General features: G+C 35.2%; 1 protein-coding gene across 14 annotated transcripts in view; it reads right to left on the bottom strand.

Moving 5' to 3' along the window:
* Positions 1-1,869: 1,869 nt before the first annotated feature.
* The window catches only part of KDM6A (lysine demethylase 6A), a 258,308-nt gene continuing 242,346 nt past the window's right edge, over positions 1,870-17,831 (bottom strand). For 8 of the 14 annotated variants that reach the window (XM_037001505.2, XM_037001504.2, XM_037001508.2 and 5 more), the window contains 3 exons: positions 5,847-5,973; positions 3,837-4,007; positions 1,870-2,739 (listed from right to left, as the gene is read on the bottom strand). In XM_037001505.2, the coding sequence (XP_036857400.2) occupies positions 2,713-2,739; positions 3,837-4,007; positions 5,847-5,973 (325 nt within the window). In that variant the 3' untranslated portion in view covers positions 1,870-2,712. Of the gene's footprint in view, positions 2,740-3,836; positions 4,008-5,846; positions 5,980-6,738; positions 6,841-17,831 lie in introns of all 14 variants that reach the window. The other 6 variants (XM_073227682.1, XM_073227683.1, XM_073227685.1 and 3 more) reach the window with 1 other exon arrangement.

Genomic DNA, 17,831 nt, shown 5'->3' with positions numbered 1-17,831 from the left:
GAAGCAGACATTTCACTTAAATTTATATTATGTGATCTTAAATTTCAGTTGACCAATTACTACTACTTTGAAGGTCCTGTCAATTTACTACTCTGGAAAAGTTACTTAGGCTTTATTTCAAAATGCAGAAGCCAAAACGTTTTTTACTGATTTATCTTAAATAGGTTAAGCAAGTTGAACTTCTTTAAGTATTTATATAAGATTTTCTACTTAACTGGTGACGATAAGAATTATTTAGTTTCCACTTTCTGGATCAACATCTGCTTTTACATACATTGTGTAATTATCTTCTTTCTCTAAACAGTATGTATTATGATGCATTCTTGTTGCATTATTAGGGCATCTGGATAGAGTGTGCTTAATCAGATTTAACTATACAAGCGGTAAAAAGAAAAAAATTTTTCTATTTCTTCTGAAACCTGAAAAATGTAAATCTTATAAAGGATGCTTAATTAATGAAAAGAGAGCAGTCTACATGAGACTTGACCCAGTTATAGTTCAGTGTAATGTTGATGTGTCTGATATCTATCTCCCATTCAAAGACTAAGCTGAGTGTCTTGAAATTTAACTTCCAATTATGTTTCGGTGAAACACCACAAAATTACTCTTAAATATCAGACCACTGATATTAATCTTGGCAATAAACTATCTTAGTAAGACCACAGGAAATAAGATACTGTGTCAGTAAGATAAACTAGAACTGGTTAAGAAACATTTAGGCACAGCTTAGCATTCTTATCATCTTTGTTTCTGGATAGTTGGCTAGCAATTTTTTTTTCTAAAAATATTTGAGTTCTCCTAAAAATATTAGTGGTTAAACATCCTAAGCAGCACTTAGACAAGCACACTTGCTCCTTAGCCAAAATAGATTTGTAATTATTTCCTTCTGAAATTATAAACAAGAGATGATTGCTGCTAGTAGATATTCACTATTTACCAAATCATTAACTTCTTGAATAAAGTAGCTCCATGCTTTCAAGCCTTCAAACTATTTCTACAAAGGATAAGATACTCCAAACTATCTGGAAATGAATACCTGATTAATTCCATCAGCGTGGCATTTCACTAGATAGGATTATAAATTCTCTTTAGTCATATATAGCATACTCTATGCTGCTCACTAAAGCTTCTGGAAATACCTTAGAAAGCGTGATACGGTGATAAAATGAGAACACGTGATAAATGCCAAATACCAGTAACACAAAATGAAATACTTCTGTTAATTAGAAGTGACTTGTTAATGCTCACTAGCTCACTGCATTTTACTAGTGATATGGTATTTGCAGCAACCCCCAACCCCAATCATGTCATGCAAGCAGGAAGCATGAAATTTCAAAATTGCCTAACATAAAAAAATAAGTCTCTTAATTTATTTGTATTCTAAAATAGAGCCCTTCATTCTCAATGTTTTTTTCTATATAAAACGCTATTAAGTGATGTACAGGATTTGTTAAGCCTATATAACATTCCCTTTAATACCTTAAGTTCAATCACTGTTTATTTTCTATTATTATACTACTTTTTGGCAGCAATTGTTTATTGGTCTGTCATTGCAGTAATTGCAACTTAACAATAAACCAGTCTTGACATTTTAGGTCTTGAAGATACATACCATATATATTTCTTTAAAAATAATCATACTTTGTAAGCAATACTTTACAGTAGACACCTCAAAAATCTACCATAGATGTGAAACTTAAAATGAGAAAAATTTAAGTTCTAAATCTTTATACATATATATCCAGATTTCTATATATATTATATATACATACATAAGTATATATAAAATATATATAATCAGATTTGAAAATTGAACAAAAACTGGGCACTGTACATAGTCTTTTTTAAAACTCAAACAATAGAAAACTCTTCAAACATTAAACAGTTTTAATAAAAGTTTCTGTACAATGCTAAGCAGTTTTATTTACACATAGAAAATGTAATAGGAGTAGTGTTTGAAATTACATAACTCCTTAAAATTTCAATGGCAGGTAAATCTGGAAAAAATAACAGCATTCCATTCACAAATATTTTCAAGCAATAAATATGTATTTATAAATAGTGTAAATTTACATCAAGATTAGAAACAAAAATCACAAATCTGACGTTTATTCCTTAGTCTATGTGCAATCCATTATCTTTGTGACTTGGCTGTTAAATTTTTTAAACATTTTATTTAGGAACCAAAAGTGTAATAACCGTCATGGTTTCAAAACAAGACAGAAAAACATAAAAGCAGTAAAAAAGTTCCTTACCTAACTTTTCACATTAAAAAAAAGATTGACCAACGAAAGACTTAAAATTGCTAACTACCTTACAAATTAATGACCAGCTAGGCTAGTATTTTTTTCCAAGGAAAATTCTAAAGGGGAAAAGATAGATGAAAACCAATTCATCAGCCCAGAAATAGAGAAATATAAAAGAGGTTGTCTTCAAGTCAGTAGTCTTTATGATGTTGCCAGTTTTGTCAGATATATACAAAACATGGAATTTTTTTTGTTTTTTCTGAAGTACAGCTGATCAGTTTTGTGAGTCCTGGAGTAGGAGCACTGCTCTCCCCTGTCCAGTTGGTTGACACTCTGCACTTGGAAGGTTGCATAGACACAGTTTTCAGCCAGCAGCCTTACGAGATAGCTACAAAAACCAGTGGTGCAGAACTGAATTACTTCCTGAATAGCAGAAAAGGTCTCAATGAATGTCCACAGAACAATATCAAGATGAAGATGGTAATGGAGGAGCCTGAAAATAAAAGATATATTACCTTGGTATACAAATTGTTATGAGTGTTCCCTAACTGAAGACTATAGTCTGCTTATGAAGGTAGAAAAAAAAACAATTTTCAAGAAGAGTTCAACAGCCTGCTACACAATGTCAAAGTACAACTTCCCTTGCTATCTCTCACCTAGACAATTTTCCTAAGAGTCTGGGATCATTTTCTTATTCAGTCCAACCACATTTTTCTGTACCTCTTCACCAATTAGTCAAAAACTCTTAAGACTGATAGGTTTATATTTTTTTAAAGGCTTGTGGAAAATAATTTCACAAATTTATTAAAATTTCATTAGTGACGGACTGGCTTTAGAACCTATCTAAACTAGATAATATATTTTAACATATCCCAGATAACTTTCTTCTTGTTCAAGCAATCCTGAAGACTATCCACATGAAAATAACAGCTAAATTTCAAAAATTCCATTTCTGATCATGTATGTTAAAAGTATCGGAGGAAATCAACAATTTATAAACTATGTCTGTGTTTCTATTCATAAAACTACTGATGTGCTAGAGTAAAATGTTTCCCCTGAGGCATCTGCTGTTTATAATTTAAAACTGTGTATCTTTGAACTTCATAAAGTTATATACCAGGAAGTTAAGCTCCACCATATATTTCCAATGAGGTTAACACTTCTGGCAAGGACAAAATTTTCAATAAATACAATTAGGTCTAAAAGTAGAAGTATATTTAAAAGCACACTTAACTGCTTCATTTTGTGGACAACCTATGTATATAAAAATTTTATCAACTGAGATCAAATGGCATCAATAATATGGTCATGTTTTAAAACTACACTAAAGATTATAAACTGCAGTTCTTGTAACATCATTTAAGGCTAGTCTCACCCAGGAAGAAAAGTGAAAATGAAATATGCCAACTTCATAGGAATAAATACTTGGAAGTGGAAGAGGGGGAAATGACATAAATACTTCCTCATGTAATATCTAATCAGCCAAAGGAAAATTTAAACATTCAATTACCTCCTACTTATCAGGTAGCAGAACAAACACTGATATTCCCTATCCTACTAACTATGTACTCACATGTTGATTTCACTTACTAATGTAAACTGGTCATAGACTTGCATCAGGTCCTCCATTTTGTACTGTTCTAGCACCACAAAATTTTCCAGGTTTTCGCTTGTTTTTCGTGCACAATCTTGGCAATGCACTATGTAGGTCTTTCGAGAATTGCTCTCATTAGTGACAAAAAGCAGATCAAAAACTTCCACCTATTTTATGAGAGAAAAGCATTCAAGAGAGACAGTGATCTCTCGTTAAAAGCAGGTACTACAACAAACATGACTGTGTTTCAGAATCTTCAAGAGACCAGGTTTATTTTGCACCACACCCAAAGACATGGGTGTAATTCCTATGTAGGGGAGTGACCTAAGGGAATGACATACTCATTACAACTACTGGCCAAGCCTAATTCCAAAGTCTGAAAAAGGTCAGCCTGTTTTTGTTTTATCTGAAACAGCATGCAATCAGATCTGTAATTAGTATTTTCTTTTGACTTCTCTATGATAATACTCACCAGAGGGCCCTGTGTGGATATATTCTCCCCCCTCCCTAGACTGAACTCCTCAAATTTGAAGACTATGTTTTACTCATCACTGCATCTCTACAGAATATCATAATGCTTAGTGCAACCTCAAAACACATTTGTTAAATGAATACAATCTGATTATTTTATAGATGAGGAAAGTGATGGGTGACAGTGAATGAGTGTTCAGCTATAAGCTTCATGTTAAGGAGTATAAACAAAAGTATATTCATAGTTATGGCATGATTTGAGAAATAATACCTCTATCTTGCACAGAAAGGTAAGAGTTACAGAAAGAAAGAGTTGCTAAGGTTCAGACAGGGTAAGAAGTAACACTGCAGGATAGGAGTCATTCTCAAATATTGGAAAGCTTTATGCATTTGCTTTTCTGAGATACAATATACCTAACTAGACTCTACCTGACTTCCCAATGACTTACTTTGGGCAGGTTATATAACATTAACATAAACCAATGGATTCAATCATTTCAAATGAAAGTCAATGTCAGAATTACAGAGTTTCAAGGTATGGAATGCATCATTAATATCCCTGGCTTTAGCATATCCTTAAATTTATCGAATTACAGAAAACTCTCATGACCTCAAGTCTTCTTTGAATAGTTAATTAAATTCCCCGAGTTCACCATGCTTTCATTATTAATATCAATGGACAACCAACATGAACCATATGATCTGAGCTAGAAAATTTGTGAGCATTCTTCAACCTGTCCCTCACTTCTACCATAATGAGTGGTCTTGTAGATTTTACCTTCCAAATATTTTTGTATTCCTCTTCTTCCTTAATATACCCACTGCGAGGTTCTAGTCTAGGCCTAAGATAACAATTCTCATTATTTTTTAGCCCATTTAGGTCACACTCATCCTTCAAGGATGGACTCAAATATTAATACTTTTGTAAACTCTTTTGCCAACACCTGAGGGGAAAATTCGGTCACTTTTCCACCTCAGTGTTATCATAGCAGAAAGACGAACTTCACACTCAACACAGTCTTATGTTCATTACAACTATTTATAACTTGTGTCCTCCAAGTAGGATGTGAGCTCCTTCACAACAGGTACTACGCCTTGTTACTACATCTCTTGCAGGCCTTGGCCACAGGAGAACACTGACCCACCATTTACCTGAACTGCACCACAGAAGACTGAACACTAATCTGCTCAGAGCTGTACTGAACTCTATCAGTTTATTGGCATCTGTCTTCATCTGAATTGTTCTCAATTTAAAATAAAGACTAAACTTCTTGATGATTATCATGTTATATATCTGCCAGAAAACTCTAGTAGATACTTTTAGAGTGAATTCACAATTAGTGAAATAGTATGCTGTCAGATTAAATTTTAATATAATAGCTGAGTAACAAGAAAACATCAAAACTGAACACACTGTCAATTTCAGTAAACTGCATTACATAAAAGTATGAATACATTTTTAAAAATAAGTAAAGAGAAACCAAAAATGGAGGGGTAAGAGGCTTTATAAAACAACTGTGGATAAGAATGGTTACCTCACAAATGCTACAGTAATGTGCTGGTTCTTCTTTTGTTCTTCCATGCCATATAATCTCTTTGCCTGCAGCAATGAGAGCTTCTCTCAATGTCTGACATTGCTTCAGAGTCCTCAGAAGACAATACCTATTGTGGGGGAAAATTTGTTTGTGACCAGCAACTGAATATTGGCAATTTTTAGCATAAAAGATATACCATCAGAAATAATGCCAAGAGACTCAGTACTAGTATCTCTGACTTCATCATTTCTTTCATCAATTTCTCAGATCTTCTCATATTTAAAAAATAAGGTCAATGCTCAGCAAGTCTAACAAGGGCAATGTAGATCATTTAGAGTGGAGAATAACTGATATCTGAATGTCAAAGTACAATGATCTTAATATATAAAACCTGACTTTTTGCTTCAATATAAGTCACTAATTTTGGCTCTTATTGGGGCAAGACAATTAACCTCTTTGGAAGCCAATGTCCTCATCCTTGATATAAGGGGCCTGAATTCCAAATCTGAACTGTTATGATTCTAGGAAGGCAGGAAGGCACATTATTTCTATTTACACTTCCTAGACACTCATAAACAGCATCATCTGTATAGTTGCTTTTGAAAGACACTCAAGTCTATAAGCAGAAAACTATTTTTGGATTTAGTCACTACACGATACAAAATTGGTTTCACTACAGTTCTACAAAGAAAAAAAGGTATTTAAGTTCTCGATTTCAACTTGAAGATAAAATAGTGGAATCTTTCATTTACATTACAACTGAACTTTTCTTACACTTTACATCTTTTCTAAACTTATGATGCTAACAACATAGTAAATTCTCACAATTTGTGCTAATTTTCCTATAGTTTGCTGTCATTACTTGAATGGTCCACTAATTACTCTTAGTGTCCTGTAAATTAGTAGCTGGAGTTCTCCATTTGAATAGAGAGGTTGGACTAGATGACCTCTAAGGTACTTATCAACTCTAAAATTCGTAGACAATGAAAATACCCTGAAGAAAAGGAAACGGATTTAGCAAATCAATGTTGTTTAAAAGCAAAGGTCTTGTCTGTTTTAGTCACGCTGTCTATTCACTGCCAAGGAAGTGACTAGCATATAGTAGGTGTTTAATAAGTACTTCATTACTGAACAATAAAAATTTAGAGTATGGTAAGTAACAGCATATTTAATTCTCTTAACTGATATTTTGCCGCTATTTTCTAAGTTACTAGGTTAAAGTAATATTACTTATCAGAACCCATGTAAATTAAGGAAAGAGTAAATAAGATGACTGGAAATATGTTATACTTGATCTGTTGAATAAACATAAGTCAATAGCAACTTTACAATTGTAAGGCCAATCCCTTAAGTATCACATTCAAGGAATTTCTGAGTTTGGTTCCAGCAATTTTTCGTGTATTTAACTTACTTAGAAAACAAACTAATGCTTTAGGACTATGGCTTGTAAGTCAAAGCTAGGGCAACTATATCTGTGTGGTGTGTTTGTCAGGAAAGGTGGCAAGTACAAATTTAGACAAAAAAGAGAGTGTATAATTCAGACTATGCCACTAGCTCCTAAATAATACCTGCTCCTCCTTTTTTCCCTCCTCACTTCCCATGCAGTGAATTGAAGGTACTGATATGACTGAACAAATTTTCCAAGCAGGGCTTCCAAACAAGGTCTCTTTCACAGGAAAAATAAAGCCTAACACTCTGCAGATAACTCTGGAAGATTTGTATACTCCACTGTGCTCCCATGTGGGAAAACAAACAAAAACAAACAATACAATAAGAATCATTAATAAAAAATAAGAAACCAGAGAGGAGGCAATATTTTGTCCATCTTACAAATGAGGAAACTAGGGCTCAGAAAAGCTGAATTTGTCTGATGTCATAAAGCTAGTAAGTGACTGGGCTAGGGGTTTGTAAAATCTCAAGCTTTCCTTCTCTATCTCACTGTAACCTTTTCTTTATGGGCTCTTTTTATGTCTTCTTACCACTCCTCTCTTCTCTTTTGAAGATGAGATTCTTGGAGGTCAGTCAGAACAGGTTTTTTTGGGTCAAATAGAGAGCCTTGATTCTGTGGAGTATTATTCCACTCTTTACTGAGCAAATGAACTTTCACCTCTAATGCTACTTATTCCTTTGACAGTTAGGTTGTAGTTTGTAATTTATGGTTAGTTTGGTAGTTTCAACTAGAAAAAGGCCATTAGTATATTTTTCTTTCCTGCAAACAATAAAGGGTTAGAGCTAAGGTTGCTGAGAGTAAATACTAAGTCATGAGTATATTTGCTTCTGGAATCATAGCTCCAGAATTATTATTTTGTGATGCACTTGTATCTTGAAAAACAAACAGCTCTATTAATCTGATACAACAATGAATAACCAAATTTGTGGTTTCCCTCTTGCCCTAAAGTTTTTTCCTTAACATTAAAAATTTTTATTCCCCACTTTCAAAAGATAGCAGCTGGAGCAGAAGGTGAATTGAGAAAGACAGGCTTTTCTACAGTTCACAGCAATAAGCAGATCCTAAAGAAAGGATCGGATTCAACTAAATACTGGGAGAAAACAGAAAACAAAAGAAATTTAGAGAAAATATTCTAGGGAAGATACAGATTTAATATTGAAGACTTGAGTTAACAACAGTAATCTGGTCTGGTTTGATTAACCCAGACTTTGATCTTATATGAAGACAATGTACTGAAAAGCTAAAATATAAAAGTCAAACAAAATCAGAGCTGTCATTTACTCTTCATTTCAATATTGCTGAATTTTAATAAATTTACCTTACAGCAATTACAATTTCCTAAAAACAAAGTAATAGCAAAAGGTATAAAAATGCAGAAGATAGAAGGTGATGTTTTTAACAAATGCATTTTAGCAACAGTACCAGATATGATTTCAGGAGCTAGAGAGGTAGGGAGTTCTTTCACTTTTAAGAACCAGTCTGGTTTCAGGACCCAAACCTTTGTGTAGCTGTTTGGACAAAAGACTACACAAAAAGGCACAGGATATTATCAAAGACAACTCTGACTTGGAAGAGAACCATGAGGAAGTGGCTGATTGAGGGTTTGCTGCATGTGAGGATACACAGCATCTAGTCCACCCAAAAACCCATCTGGCAAAATCTAAAGAGGGATGGAACTTTAGAGAATGACTTCACACAGGGGACAGAAATGAAAATATATTTGAAATATTAGTATAAGAAAACTGAAGACAATAAATGTGAGGACAAATTATGCAAAATATATTCAAAAACCAATACATTAGGCAAAAAATAAACATAGTATGCCATGATGCTAAAAGAAGGGAGAGGTCATCACAGAAATTTTCATAAAGTTGTCAATATAGATGTGAGCAGGAGGGAGAGTTGGGATGAAGGCACCTGCTAGGCAGAAGGAATGCAATGAGCAAAGGTAGTGTGGAGATTATTTAGGAAACAAATAACTTGTTCTTAAAAGTTATTTCAATCTTGGGATGAGGTTTCTAGGCCAGAATGAAAGAGTGAAGCCATAGTGATATTATATTATTTCAAAGTTAAGACAATTACTCTAACATTCTGGGGGCAACTTAAATAAGTTTTACAAAGTAAGTTCCCGAACATTAGTGTGGAGACAGATGAATCATGGGTTAACGTGATATGCCACTTTAAAAGTCTTTATGGTAACAACCTTAGCCAGTAAGAAGTAGATGGTGTAATAAAGTACACCAAGAGGTGTCTTGCCTTGCCCAGTCTCTCCCATGCAGGAAAAGTGAGCCAACACATGAACCCTTGAAACAAATACTCTTGACTCCTAGGGTTGCATTCCCCTAGGACAATAGTGAGCAACAATGTCATTAAGACATCTAATAGTTTCATTTAAACCAACCATATGGCTGAAAATCAAGGTCTCAGTCAATGATAAAATGAGTATATTAACAATTTTAAACTACTGGATGGAAAAAACAAGCATTCAGCAAATACATGTTAATCACAGGAACAGAGTTTTAATGTAGAATTTTTAGGTTTTGTTTGCATTGTATTTGTAACCATATAGTGTGTAAGAAGGCACTCCCCCAGGACAACACTAGGATCTTTGCTAACTATGGTCTGGTCTTCATAGCTAGTTCCTCTCAGTCAATTACTAGGCCAACTGGCTATGACCAAAGAGTTATAGAACATCTCATTTATCCATTTAAATATAATACCAATAGTTTGCTTTGATGCACATTCAAAACCACTGTTCTTGTGATCAAGTGTGTTATGTAGACAGGGTAATAATCCACAGTATGTGTGGAAAGAAAAAGGAAAACAAAAATATTGTTTGTTCTAAAAGAGGTCTAATCTAGTTCAGGGCCTAGTTTGCTTGATCATAGGTTCATCAAGGCCACTGTGAGATTCCCAGGGTTTTTTCTCTAGAGCTCTGAATTATTCTCAAGTGATTCTTACAATCAGGCATGTAAGAACCAGTGCAAATCTTTACTTCATAAGTGGTGAAATTGGAAACAATGTTTAAAATTTGTAAAAATATTTTTCAATAGACACTAGTAAGATACCAACTTCACAAATCACATTTTTATGTTAAGAGCCTTAAGAGACCACACAGAGAAAGCTACAGGGTAGATTAAGAGCAGATTCTAGAGCTAGACTGCCTGTGTTCAAATCCCAGCTCCACGTATCTTGTTCTGTTTCTCAGTTTCCTCAATTGTAAAAAGGGGATACCTAACTTACAGTGCTATTAGTAGGATTACATGTGTTATATAAAATGCTTATTAGATCAGTCCCTGGCAGTTAGTGACCAATACTTGAAGAACTTGGTGTGTCAAATTCTTAAGCTGTGTTAAAATTAATTATGCAATTTTTTAATTTGAAAAAATTGTGCAAAGAGTGCCAATTCAAAATGCAGCAGTTATACCAAAAAGAACATAAAACAGATTATTTAAAAGGTGTTTAGTGTAGATTCTATGAGGCCAGGATCTCTCCACCTCAGCACTACTGTTAATTTGGGCTGGATAATTCTTTGTTGTAGGGGATTGTCTTGTGCCTTGTTAGGATGTTCAGCAGTATTCCTAGCTTCTACCCACAAAGTATCAGTAACATCCCTCCCACTCAAGTCATGACACTACCATATATTCCCTGGGAAATGGGAGAGTCGGGGGACAAAACTACCCACACTTGAGAACCACTGTACTAGGCCCATGTATATTACCTTATCTAAAAAAATAGGTGATTGAGATTTCTGTAATTAATGTTAATAATAACCACTATTTACTGAGTGCTTACTCTATGCTAAGGCCCACCCACATAATACTCATAAAAATTGTATTAGAAAGATACAATATTATCTCCATTTTTCAGAAACAGACACAAAGACTAGTAAGTTTAGGAATCTGCCCATGGTACCCCCACCAGAAAGTAAGTGGAGAAGCTGAGATTGGAAGGCAGATTGGACTCTTAAACAGTGCTGCCCTGCCTGTAATATTTCACTGGGTTATTAAATAGCACAGACTCTAAGACTCAGGATAATTAAAAAGGAAAGGAAAATAACACACACATAATAATCACATGTACACAAAGAAAGCACAGAAAGCATTAATATTGTGCATCTAAGATGGCACATTTAAAAACTGAAATATAAAAAGTTGTTTTTTAAGATGGTCAAAATAATAAAATCATTATGACAAGAAATTCAGTTAGTGGGGAGTAGTTTTCGACAGACTTGGTACTGCTGAAACTTCAGAAAACATTTTCAACTGCTAGCTTATATATTACTAGTACTTCTAGAATGTATAATTATTTGGCACATTACGGGGATGTAGACAAGAAAATGTATATTCTGAAAATTGATTTTCAATTCCTCAGCACATCTGATAGGATAAATCTAAGACATCCTAATGTTGGACTTTACAGAGGAAAATGGGCTCTTTGGCATTCTGTTTTGGTATTTTAAAATGTACTGAACTACTTATTATCATGGACCTACCAAAGTAGTTGGTGAAGAAACCAAGATTTTCCAATATATAAGAAACATACTATCATGACACTGACCTTGCTAATAGTCCAACATAATTGCAACAATTTATACCATTTGTTGGAGTTGCGCTTATCTACCAGAGATTAAACCATCCACCTACATCTAACAGAATCTCTCTATTCTGAAAGCTACAGAGAAATCTACTCAGTACCCATAGTCTCCAGAGCTAACTTGCTGCAGTATTATTGGATTCCTTTCAAGGGTTCTGTAAAAAGGAACATTTCAATGCAGAAACATAATGAATGTATGAGTCTTATGAATGTGAAGTGCAAAAGACCCTCAGCATTATACAGGAAAGAAAATGTAGGCCAAAGCAATTTATCTCAAATATCTCAAAATGGGCATCATGAATTTGCAAAAAAGTGAAGGTTTCTCTTAGCTCCCAACCAACTACTTTAAAATTAAAAACAAGTGGTAAAAACTGTATACCATGAAGAAGATGGATAAAAAGCAGCAATAATCTCTCTACTCTCAAATTTTAAGTTTTAAAGTACCCATTTACTAAAACTTCATTCACTCTGGACCCACCAATGAAAATATCTATGACACAGTTTATACTGTAGCAGAATAGAGATTTACCAAAAGTAAATATCAATTCTTCTAAAAAATGTATAACCCAAATTATGAGAAAACAAATCCAGAATGTGGAACTCTGTACATCACAAATGTCTGCCCTCCTTAAAAAAAAAATCATGAAGACTCTCAGAGATTTAAAAGAGACTATGAATTCAATATAAACCTTGATTGAATCTGGATAGGAGGTGGTGGGACGGGAGGAGTTAAGAGCTTAAAAAAACTGGGGGTAGTTGGGAAATTTCAATGTAGACTGTGTATTAGCAGATTACTACTTGAATCTCACATTTCTTACATATTATAAATGGTACTATAGCTGGGTGAGAGAATATCCTTAAGAGATGCAGGTTTAAGTATTTAAGGTGACATGTTATAATGTGTGCAAATTACTTTTTCATATGGCCCAGACAAAAACTGTGCAAATGTGTGTGCATATAGAGACTGCTAAGTAAATGTGGCAAAAACAGATCCGATGACTCCAGATGAGGTAGGTTATATAGGTATTCATCGTACTTTTCTTTTAACCATTTTTATAGATTAAAAAATTTTCAAAATAAAAAAATTGGAGGATAAAGTATAAACAAGTTTTGGGGGGATGCAGCTATGTGTTATATGGAAATTATATATATTTTAAAGGAGAATAAGATGTATCAACATGGAAAAACTATCATAGTTCAATGACTTAAAAGGAAGAGATAAGTAACTTTATAGTTTTCCTTAATTCATTTCTTTGTGTGGGCATTACTCTACTTTAAAAATACCTTCAAGACAACTCAACAGCAGGGATTACCTATCAGCCAGCTGGGAGTTAGAAGTATGTATCTCAGACTCCTTTTCTAAGCAATAGAACCATATATCCACCTGGCTACTTAACAGAAATTCCCAATTAAACACCATAGGAGGAATTCAAGTTCTGCATGTTTCAAGGCAGCCAAGCTGATAATCATCACTCCCCTCACCTAATCCATTTCCTCTTTTCTCCCTTCACTGTCCATTTCATCAGCACCCACAAACATCCCATTGCATGGCCCAAGCCAAAGCCCCAGCAACAGATTCCTCCTCATCTCTACCACCCAATCAATCATAAAGTATAGTCTAGTTTACCTCTAACCCTTGTCCCTCCTCTTGTCTGAACTGTAGCAGCCACCTTCTAATCTATGCCTCCAAATCTTCTGCCCTCCATTTAATGCTTCATCTTGCTGCCAAGTGATCTAACATGCAAATTTGATTATTAAAAAAATTAAAAATTTAAGGCTTCTCATTAGCAGCTGTTGCCAATGTGAAGTCTACTTGAAATTTTTGCGACAAAAGTTTAATCTCTACTCTTCAGCTAATATGAATGAATGAGTAGGGCTTAAATCTGAGGGACACTTAAAAGGTTTGGTCTGAAGTAGGGGAAACTAAGTTCACTTGCAACATATGGGGTATGTGGGAAAAAATTTTGTTCAATTAAACAGTTAAGGCATCAAAAGAGAAAGTTAGGCACTGAGCTTCCACTAAAGTTTTCCTAAAGAGTTATTAGGCTGTGAACTTTTCAAGTCAAGGTCAATGCATTATGCAGTGAAAGTAATCATAATGAACATTCGTTTGACTCATGCCTGTGTAGGAGGTTATTTGGAAGAATGTGAAGTAGAGTATGAAGATTAATGTATTTTAGTAATAAGGCTAGGATATACAAACTGGAACAGATTTACTAAATGACTTAATCAGATAAAGTACTTTACAGAATTGCAGGACTCAAAGACCCAACTTGAAAGTGCAAAGAAAGAAAACCAAGAGTGATGTTGACTTGTTTAAATAACTACAGGGATCAGTAGGTGACAAGAGGAGATAACACCATTTCCCATTATTAAATCACTCAGTGCATATACAGGTTCACATAATCTCTTATAATTCCACAAATTTTTCAAGAATTTTACATAAACTCATTTGGGTGTTGAAACTTGACCTGGGGCTTTTTATAGTTTTCACTTAGCTCTTCAGAGTGACTGTACGTTTTAATAAAGAAATACTAATGCCTTTGATTCCAGGATACTGCCTGCTATAGACCCTGCTGGGAAGGTAAAACATGTAAATGCACTGTATTACCTTTCTAAATCCAAAGAACTCGGAATACCAAAACACATCAGGCCTAAGGGATTTAGAAAGACTTCTGTGAGCCTTTCCTGAATGGTTTCCTCTCTCAGAAGTGCCTTCCTCCTCTGTGTTCCCCCATGGTTTTTGTTCTTGTTTTTTTTTTGCCAATATCTCCACCATAACAGCAAAGATTATGTATTTTAATGTTTTATCTTTTTCCCCATTTTTTAGAGGTGGCCTGAGAAGTGATCAAATCCTTTTGTCACCTAGCACAGCACCTGAGCTAGAAATTTGAACTCAGTTCAAAATAAATATTAAACAAGTATGAAGGATGAAGAACTGGGTAGCGCCAAACGAGTGTGTGGATGAGAAGGCACAAGGTAAATTCTGCTAACATTCTTTTTAGTTGGGCAGATGTACCACTCAATTATGAAGACGTAAAAATCACACATTGTAGATTCACAGTATTTAAGAACTAAGAACAATAGTTCGGGGAGAAAGTTAAGGAAGACGACTATCTTTGTATCTTCTCCATAGTACTTTTTACGACTAGCTGGTATTTTTTCTTTTAAAATAGCCTACAATTCAATATGCTTAGTGTACTCTGAATTAAGGCTTTACTAAAAGATAATTCAGAGGAGGAGAAAAAGGGGGGAGGTGTAAAACTAGTTCACATTAAAGATAGTTTAAAATGCCAAATAAGAGTGGTAAATAAATACAAAATTCAAGCACACATCTGAAGGCGGCAGCAGGAAAAATGGCTGATAACAAAGTAGAGGTCAGACTGAGGTACTAATGGGGATTTTAAATCAAGTTTACATTTGTCTCTTTGTATGTTCAGAATAGTTGGTCGCTGGTGACCTCAGCAAGAGAAGTGACAGGGGCATACTGAAGATAGAAAGCCAAACTGCTATGGATGGTGAACAGGAGATGGAGAAAATTAGTCTAAACAGAGGGAAGGAATGGCAAGGAAGAACCATTTCTTAAGAACTGGTATAGTTCACAAGTCAGAACAAACCAATACCACTTCCTTTGTGGACAAGATAGATACTAGCTCTGAGGACCAAAGCAATGATGTGGACAGAACAATTTTACAGCACCACTGAGCTTGTGGAAAAAGACACCCTTCCCTATTTCTGGAGCAATACATTCTCCTTGTTCTCTTCTGACCTTTATCTTCTAGCTTACCTATTTGCTTTTTCTAAGTAGAAGCATTCCCCTAAGTTTGCCCCCAACTCCTCCCCCCTCCTCTTCCTCTCATGGTAATCACAAACTGCTAAGTAAAAGACTCCATAGTTAGTCAGCTCTGACTTTGCTCTCTGGAGCTCTGCATTTCCTATGGCTTCTGCCGAACAGCTCTGTCCAACTATTTAACTGACTCCTTGAACATGCTACTGCCCTAAAATGAAGTCTTGTGCTATGGATACTTGTATACAAGTAGCTTTTATACAATACAGGTATGGGCTTATTAAATTCTGAATCTAACCAACTGGGTGACCTTGGGATGCTAAGAGGTATAACACCTGAGATATAGTCTGAGAAGCACTTTCTTTAGTACTTGGCCAAGAACCAAACTCAATGTGTTAACTAGCATTATTACTAAATCATCTAGAACCCAGACTTGAAAAGCTAAAGTACCTTTGGAACACTAACCTTTATCTTATCATCTAGAAGCTTATTCTATTTATTTAACTGCTGGAAATATCTGTATGAAACCCAAATTAGACCACTATTAGTTAAAAACCTACCAAAAGCTCTCCAAAAAAACAGACCTATATTTGGCATACAATGCACTATCTGCCACCAAGAACTTTTCAACAATATGCCATTCTGCTACTCATCACATACATTGTGCTTAAGCAGGAATGTACTACCAACTGTTACCAACATGCATATAGCAGAGTTGTTTCATATATACACTGAAGCTAATGAAATACACAGTAGGGGAGGAAGTCAGGAGGGAGCGCAAAGGTGGAAGGTATTGGACAAAGAATGAGAACAGGAGGAAGAGAAGACCTGGAATGAGTATGCATTTGCTGGTCCTCTAGGCAGTTGGGAGTTCCTCTGAACTTCTCACAGTTAAGCAGCCTACTATGCTGAGTGTGATTTTAGTGGTATAAGAGGGCCCCTCCACAAAAGCCAACTATTTTGCCTGGTGTTCACCTGAAGAAAAGGAACTTATTCCCTCAGTGAAGGAAAACATGAGTGTGTTGGACTGAAGAAGAAACAGAATGTACTCATGCTATTATTTTGTGGATGAACTGAGGTATCTTTGTGATGGTGCAAGAACATGGTCTTAACATATACACCCCTATGTTTATCACAGCACTATTTACAATAGCCAAGAAATGGAAACAACCTAAGTGTCCATCAGTAGATGAATGGATAAAGAGGTGGATAAAGAATGGACATACACACAATGGAGTATTATTCAGCCATAAGAAGAAAACAAATCTCACCATTTGCAACAACATGGATGGATCTAGAGGGTATTATGCTTAGTGAAGTAAGTCAGGCATAGAAAGACAAGTACCAACTGATTTCACTCATTTGTGGAGTATAACAACAAAGCAAAACTGAAGAAACAAAGAGAGCAGCAGACTCACAGATTCACAGACTCCAAGAAGGGACTAGCAGTTACTAAAGGGAAGGGGGTGGGGAGGGAGGGAGAAGGGGATTAAGGGGCATTATGATTAGCACCCATAATGTAGGTGGGTTATGGGGAAGGCAGTATAGCACAGAGAAGACAAGCAGCGACTCTATAGCATCTTACTACGGCTGATGGACAGTGGCCGCAAGTGGGTGTGTGTGGGGAACTTGATAATACTGGTGAATGTAGTAACCACAATGTTGCTCATGTGAAACCTTCAGATGGTTGTGTATCAATGACACCTTAATAATAATAAAAAAAAAAAGAACATGGTCTTAAGCTGGCTTTTGGTACTGTTCTTCTCTTCTCTCCCTGCCTCCACACCTGCACCACTCACACAAAATACCTGCCTCCCAAAATACAGACTTTCCTGACTATGTGAGGCTGGAAAGAGTCCAGTAGATCTGTTATTGTATTTCTCCCAATTTACTTATTATATGCACTTTAATTTTAAGACAGTACCTACAGCAGATAGACACACCCACCCACACACACCCTCTCAGTGCCTAGCCAGTCAGCTAATATTCATTAAATGAAAGAAAGTACAAATGAAAAAGAGAGCAATGTTGGCTGGTAAAAAACACACTTTTAGCAATGGCTGAATGATGACTATTTTAAAAAGGAAGTTTATAAAGCAAGGCCTAGCAGTCTGGATTTATGGTAAACATTTTCAATCAGCATGATGACAAA

This window comes from Manis javanica, chromosome X (genome assembly GCF_040802235.1).
Source record: "Manis javanica isolate MJ-LG chromosome X, MJ_LKY, whole genome shotgun sequence".
Taxonomy (NCBI): domain Eukaryota; kingdom Metazoa; phylum Chordata; class Mammalia; order Pholidota; family Manidae; genus Manis; species Manis javanica.
The sequence above is the reverse complement of the archived record's forward strand: the minus strand, read 5'-3'. Positions and strand labels throughout refer to the sequence as shown.